The 6,311-nt window shown below is 63.2% G+C and overlaps 1 protein-coding gene across 1 annotated transcript in view; it reads right to left on the bottom strand.

Moving 5' to 3' along the window:
- DNAH17 (dynein axonemal heavy chain 17) overlaps positions 1-6,311 on the bottom strand; it is a 128,661-nt gene that overhangs the window by 62,775 nt on the left and 59,575 nt on the right. Inside the window, 10 exon segments of the mRNA XM_007959838.1 lie at positions 26-233; positions 388-561; positions 646-928; positions 1,554-1,702; positions 1,810-1,937; positions 3,319-3,451; positions 3,997-4,134; positions 4,492-4,719; positions 5,046-5,184; positions 5,676-5,833. Of these exon segments, the coding sequence (XP_007958029.1) occupies positions 26-233; positions 388-561; positions 646-928; positions 1,554-1,702; positions 1,810-1,937; positions 3,319-3,451; positions 3,997-4,134; positions 4,492-4,719; positions 5,046-5,184; positions 5,676-5,833 (1,738 nt within the window).

Here is a 6,311-nt window from a genome sequence, read left to right as displayed (position 1 = left end):
CCCCCGTCCCTGGCCCCAGCCTCACCCTGCAGCATGGCCGAGGTGGTGTAGAAGTTGAAGGGCACAGCCTGCACCGTGTAGTCGTCCGTGCTCAGGCTTTCCAGCTTGTCCCCCATCAGCACCGACTTGCCGGTGCCTGCGTTGCCCACCAGCATCACGGGCCACGACTTCTCCATGAGCAGGTCCATGAAGAACCGGATACGGATGGTCTCCGTGGTGTGGACCAGGGAGGCCTGGGGGAGGGTGTGGCTCTCAGACACAGTCTGTAATCCCATTTTCAGTCTACAGGACCTGGGTGCTGACACCTGTTACCACCTGAACCTCCCAACTGAGTGTGCGGGGTCCTGCCTCCACGTCGGCGGAGACCGTCACCACCTGACAAGTTACCTGCAGAGGGACGTCCGGGTCCAGCTCGAAGGAGGGCACCTTGTCCGTCCACGGTAGGAACTTCTTGGTGTCGGGGTCGATGTAGTAGTCAAAGATGGTGCCCTGCGAGGGGAACTTGATGGTTTTGAATTCGTTGACCCACCATTTGCTGAACTCGACGCGGTGATCCACGAGCTGTGCAGGTAGAAGACAGGGCTCGCTGGCGCGGAGTGCGGGCGGGGCGCCTGGCTGTCCCCGCGGCCCGCGCCCGGCTGCCACCTGGTCCTGGAACATGGCGCCACCGAAGGACCAGAAGCAGGCGAAGACGAAGTACAGCTCGTAGAGGTCCTTCGGGGAGTCGGGCGGTGCGTTCTTCTCGGTGAGCAGGCACTCCAGCAGGTACAGGGTCATCTGGACCACTGTGATCTCGGGCACCGGCGTGATCTTCTTGAAGCCCACCCGCAGCTTGTCCAGGCAGGTGGGCAGGTACTTGTCAAACAGAATCATCAAGTTGGCCTTCTCCGACTGCACCTTGCGCCGCTCAATCCAGCTGCTCACCACACTGGAAAGAGGGGATGCCAGGTGGCGGTGGGTGGACGCCTGGCTGGGTCTGCCTGCTCCCGACCCTTTCCACATGCTTCTCACCGCCCCACCCTCCTGCCCAGCGGGCTGTGGCTCAGGCCACCTCCCTGGGTGGCGGCTGGTCCAAACGAGGCCCCTGTCCCCAGCCGGGTGAGCCATGGCCCTTACGGGGTCTGATTTGGATGCTGGGGCAGCAAGCCCTGGAACTGCTGGCCAGGGGGTACGGTCAGTGTAGGGTGGCTGAGAGCCGTCCCTGTCCCCACACGGGGAGAGGAAGGAGGGGCGAGAAGGAAAGGGAAGGAAAGGCAGGGAGGGAGGCGCTCATGGAAGGCGGCCTGGTCACTGTGGCGCTAAATAAAACCAGACCTGACCCACTGCCCTCAAGTCATTCCAACTCAGAGCAACCCCCATTGGGTCTCCAAGGCTATAGATCTCCGTGGAAGTACACTGCCCCATCTTCCCCCTGTGGAGCAGCTGCTGGGTTTGAACTGCCCAACTTCTGGTCAGCAGCCAAATGCCTCACCCACTGTGCCACCAGAGCTCCTTAGGGCTAAGGGACTGCTCCGTCTGGTACTTGGGAACAGCAGAACAGAAGCCCAACTCACGGGTTCCAGCCCAGATCGGCGGGGTTAATGTAGAGGATCCCGGCTCTGGAGACGGTGGCCGGGGTGGCAGTCCGCAGGTGGCTGATCTCAAACACCAACCTCATGGTCCGGTTCAGGGGGATCCGCTCGTTGCTGGCCAGGGTGAGCACCTAGGAGGGGACAGAGCCCGTGGCTTTTCAGCTGAGAAGGTGGCCTACACAGACTCTCGGAACTGGGGGAACACCACGAGCCACCCCGCCACCCCTGGAGGGCTCACCTTGTTGTCGTCCATGACGGTGTTGAGAGACTCGATCCACATGGGGTCTATGTCCCCATCCAGGATGATCCATTTGGGGCCTTCATGTGTGATGTTGGCCAGGTCCCGCATGATGGTGGAGAAGAGGCCTGCAGGAGGTGGGGGTAGTCACATGGCCACCTGCACTGAAGGGCGCTCCCAGTGGGTGCCAAGGGCGGTCACTCTTACTCATTGTCAGGGCCCACTTGAACTCTTAGCCAGCAGCCCTGTAACTCACGCCTGCATGAAGCTGATCTAACACACGGGCTTTCCCCATGAGACACACTCAGAGTTCCTGTGCTTGGGGACATCTCAGAGTTCCTGTGCTTGGGGACATCTCAGAGTTCCTGTGCTTGGGGACATCTCAGAGTTCCTGTGCTTGGGGACACTGGGTAGCACTTCAGCACTGCCCTGGGGGGGGGCATTTCAAACTGCAGTCACTAACAAGGAGCACAAAACACAAACAGCATGGTCCTTCAACACATGCACAAAGGACACGCATTTGCAGTGCAGAGCTGAGACGCGAGGGCAGAGTGGGGACATGGTGGCAGGTGACTTGATGTCCTCGCTGTCCTGTGTCTCCACAAACGATTGTAATGAGTATGGATTTGGGGGAGCAAATACATATGACGAGCAGACGAACCCACAAATGCGGAACCCAGGGATAACAAGGTTCCCCGGTAGCCTGTGTGACGTGAGGGACGGTAAAAGCAGAGAGGAAAAAAAAAAAGAAGCTGGGGAGTGGGTGGAGGGATGGGGGCCACCTCAGGTGGGGGCCAGGGCAGGTTGTGGGAGGCAGCCCAGAACAGAGCCCTCCCGGGGGCTTCTGGCCTAAGAGGGGCAGCAGGTCCGCTGTCAAAATGACTCCTGCCCATGCTTGGCCAAGACCCTTCCCCAGTGTCTCTTCAGTGACCCCCTCCCCCTCCAGGTTGTGGGGGCCACCCAGTCCAATCACCCCCTGGACTATGCCCTGGGCACCTGCTGGCCCCCGGCCTCTCCCCTCTCCTTACTCCAGCCCCTTCTCAAAGTCCCCTGGGTGTTTTCATGAAGTGTGAACCAGACCAGGCCACTTTCTTGATGCAGGCTGGCCCAGCACCCACCAACCATGGACTGAAGTCCATGTCCTCAGGGTGAGGCCCCCCAGGCCCCACATGCACTCCAGCCTCAACCCTGCACCCCTCCCAGCTGTGGGCCTGCTCCCACCCGGTTCCCACTCTGTGCACCGAGTGCCCGTGGCTCCTCCAGCCTCCCCTTGCCTCAGGCAGCTAGTCCCCTTTGAGCTGTGTTGACACGGCCCACGGTCAGCGCTCCCATGGGGTGCCACCACCACCCCTGCACTCAGTGCCCCTCCCAGTCATCTTGGGGACCCAGCCACACAGGGTGAAGTTGCCGTGCGTGGTCAGTGAGCCGAGTACTGCATGGCATGTGGCGTGTGTCCCTGCCGCCTGGGGACACCATGCGCTCCCAGGTGGCCACACACAGCCCTGTTACCATCTTTCCACTCCCGGGTCGCCGGGTTGATGACACCAAAGAGCTCGTCGCAGGTGACAGCCTTGGGGTCCAGGTCCACAGCCACCGGCTTCCTCTTCAGGTTCTGGTAGGTCTTGTTGAGGGACCTGAGGACCTGCAGAGGCAGGAGGACATCTGTGAGGGACACGGCCCGTGGGGCGAGGGGCAGGGCGATGGGGTCACCTGGGGGGACCAGTGCGTGAGGGTGCCTGCACGTACGAGTGTGTGTGAGCGAGCCCAGCTGTCACGAGCACGTGGAGGGCGTGTGGAGGTGGGCATGGCCACTCCTGAGCACAAGCAGTGCTCTCTGGCCCCGTGCGCGGGTGGATAGAGGAGTCGCACCCCCAGTGATGGACGGGGAGCGGCCCTGGCGGCGACAAACGTGCTGCTAACTGCTCGCTTCTGCTGGTGGCACAGTCAGCACGCTTGGCCACCATCCCAAAGGCTGGAGGTTTGGGTCTGCCCAGACGGGCCTTGGGAGAAGGGCCTGGCACTCCATTTCCTGAAATTCAGCCGCTGGGAACCCTGTGGGGCCCGGCTGTGCTTGGACCCGCAGCTTCCTCCCAGCCCGGGAGACACTGCAGGGCGGTGCCCTGGGTCGGGTCCCCGGGTGGGGGAGTGGAGGACTGGGTCTCTGCGCGTCTGTCCCGGCCCTCGCACCTGGGACTTGCCGCTGCCTGCGTTTCCGATGACGAACACCGAGTGGCGCACTTGCAGCAGCTCCTCCAGCTGCACCACCTTCAGAACGAAGCTGTCCTCCGCCTGCAGCCTGAGCTCCAGGATGCTCTGCTTGATGATCTGGGGGCACAGGGGGCCAGTTAACGCCGAGCCCCCGGGGCCGCAGCCCGGGGCCAGCCAGAGCGAGAGCCCGGTGCCCGCTTCCAATGCCCAGGTGACCAGCCTATGCCCAGGGAGTGACCCAAGCTGGACAGTCACGAGTTCCGCCGCGAGTGCGTACCTCCAGCCCCACCGAGGCCTCAGTGCTGGGGAAGGTTTGTCCTCGGCCGCCCCCACCCTGGTTCCTCTGTGACCCCCACTGGTGACAGTACAGTGGCCAGGGCTGGGGCAGCCTGACATTGCATCTGCCAGCCAGGCTGCAGGCACCCACCCAGCACACGAGGTATGGAGGTCCTGTGGGACTTCTGGGATGCCTACCTTTTCAAAGTTCAGGTCACGTTTCCGAGGGACGTCCAGGGCGGGGAAGAGGTCCCCAATGAGCCCCATGAACACGGGCAGGTCGTCCGTCACGATCTTGGGGGTGTTGAAGTCCCGCAGAGCCCGCATCAGCACCTGGTCCTCAGCCCGGCTGGGGTCCCCCCTCTTCAGAGACCCAGCCACCACCAGCACCGACTTGATGGCCCGAAGACCCCAGTCATAGTGGTCCTGCACGCAGTGGAGACGGATAGATGGCACGATGCCAGCGGGCCTTCGACTGACACCCATGTCTCACCCGACTTGTCTCCAGAGGGCTTTCCCGCGAGGGTTGGGCTGGGCCCAGGTAGGAGTGTGGGGCCTGGGGCCAAGGACACCAAGCCTGGAGGAGGGGTGGGTGGTCCGGGAGGAGTCTCTGGCAGAGCCTGACCTATGAGTCAAGCTGACAGGTCCTCCCTGAGTGATGCTAGGAACCATCACCAGGTGGGTCTGGGAAACAGCTGTGGCCACGTGTGCGGTGGCCCCTAGCTCTGTGGGGTCGGCCCGTGACCACACACCTGCTTCGAGAGCAGCTCTTTGCACAGAGTGTAGAGGGTGATGAACTTGCGGGCCAGCAGGCGGGCTTCCAGAAAGCCCTCAGCCACCAGCATGATCTCACAGATGAGCTCAAAGTCGGGCACCACCATGGCGCAGGGCCTGAGGGAAACCGGTCCTGGCAGTGAGGGGCGCCTCCTCACCCTCGGGGGTCCCCCATCCCCACTCCCCCACCTGTCCCTCCACCACCCTGCATAGGGGCTGAGCCCATGTCTACCCCTCCCCTCTCTCCATGTCCCCAGCCCCCACTCCCTCCTCTACAGGGTCCTTTCCCCAGACCCCTCCCACTTCACGAGCTGCCCCCCACTTCTTCCTCTCCCCCCTCCACTCCACTCGTCCCCACTGTCCGTGCCCCCCACTCGCTATGTCCCCAGGTCCTTCTCTTTACCTCTGCTCCTCCATGACAATCATCTCCCCAACACCCGGCTCCCGTGGGACAGAGGGCAGGGACCCCGGGCTCTGGGTCTCAGGGGAGCCCGCCTGCTCCTCACCCCCCCCAGCCTTTCCTGGGCGACCTCTCCCCTCTGCCGGGCCTCTCCCTGCGTGGCGTCCTGCGCGCTTCCCCGTGGGGTCTGGGACCCCGGGCCACCCACCTGAACAAGGCCTTCAGGTTCTCGGGCAGCTCCGTGCGCCCGGCGTAGCCGGGGTTCATGGTGATGAAGATGCCCACAGTGGGAATGAGGCTGATCCTCTCCCCAAGGAAACTGAAGGTTTTCTTCTTGGCCCGAATTGCATCTTGGACACATTTCACCTGGACAATCGGCACACGGAACCGAGACATGAGAACGGCCGGCTCCCACGGGCCCGGCTGGCTGGGCGCTCGGGTGGCCGTGCGGCACGGGTCCGCAGACCGCCTGCCTTGTCTCTGTTCTAAGCACTTCATTTTACTTGGTTCTTTGGGCCGCGCGGCAGCTCACGCCGGGCTCCGTTTCTCCGCGGAGAACTCGGCGTCGCTGGCGACCCTCACTGACATTGTGGCCAGCTGAGCTCTGGAAGTAGGTGGCCAGGCCTTCCTTCCCCGAAGCTGCTGAGACCTGCTCAGCATCCTGGCGACACTCAGACGGGGTGGCGCCCGCCTACACCGTGAGACGGCTGGGTGCGCCCTCAAACCCGGAACTTCGGGGAGGGAGGTTTGGGAGGAGCGGCCGTGGCTGCAACCCCCCGCGCCGCCACTGGAGGGCGTGCCCGCGTCCGCTTAAAACCATCCTCCGCACACCCAACTCCTCCGG

Source organism: Orycteropus afer, unplaced genomic scaffold (assembly GCF_000298275.1).
Source record: "Orycteropus afer afer isolate SDZICR_OR568_19922 unplaced genomic scaffold, OryAfe1.0 scaffold00018, whole genome shotgun sequence".
Lineage (NCBI taxonomy): Eukaryota > Metazoa > Chordata > Mammalia > Tubulidentata > Orycteropodidae > Orycteropus > Orycteropus afer.
Note: the sequence above shows the minus strand (reverse complement) of the source record. Positions and strands in the feature narration are given on the sequence as shown.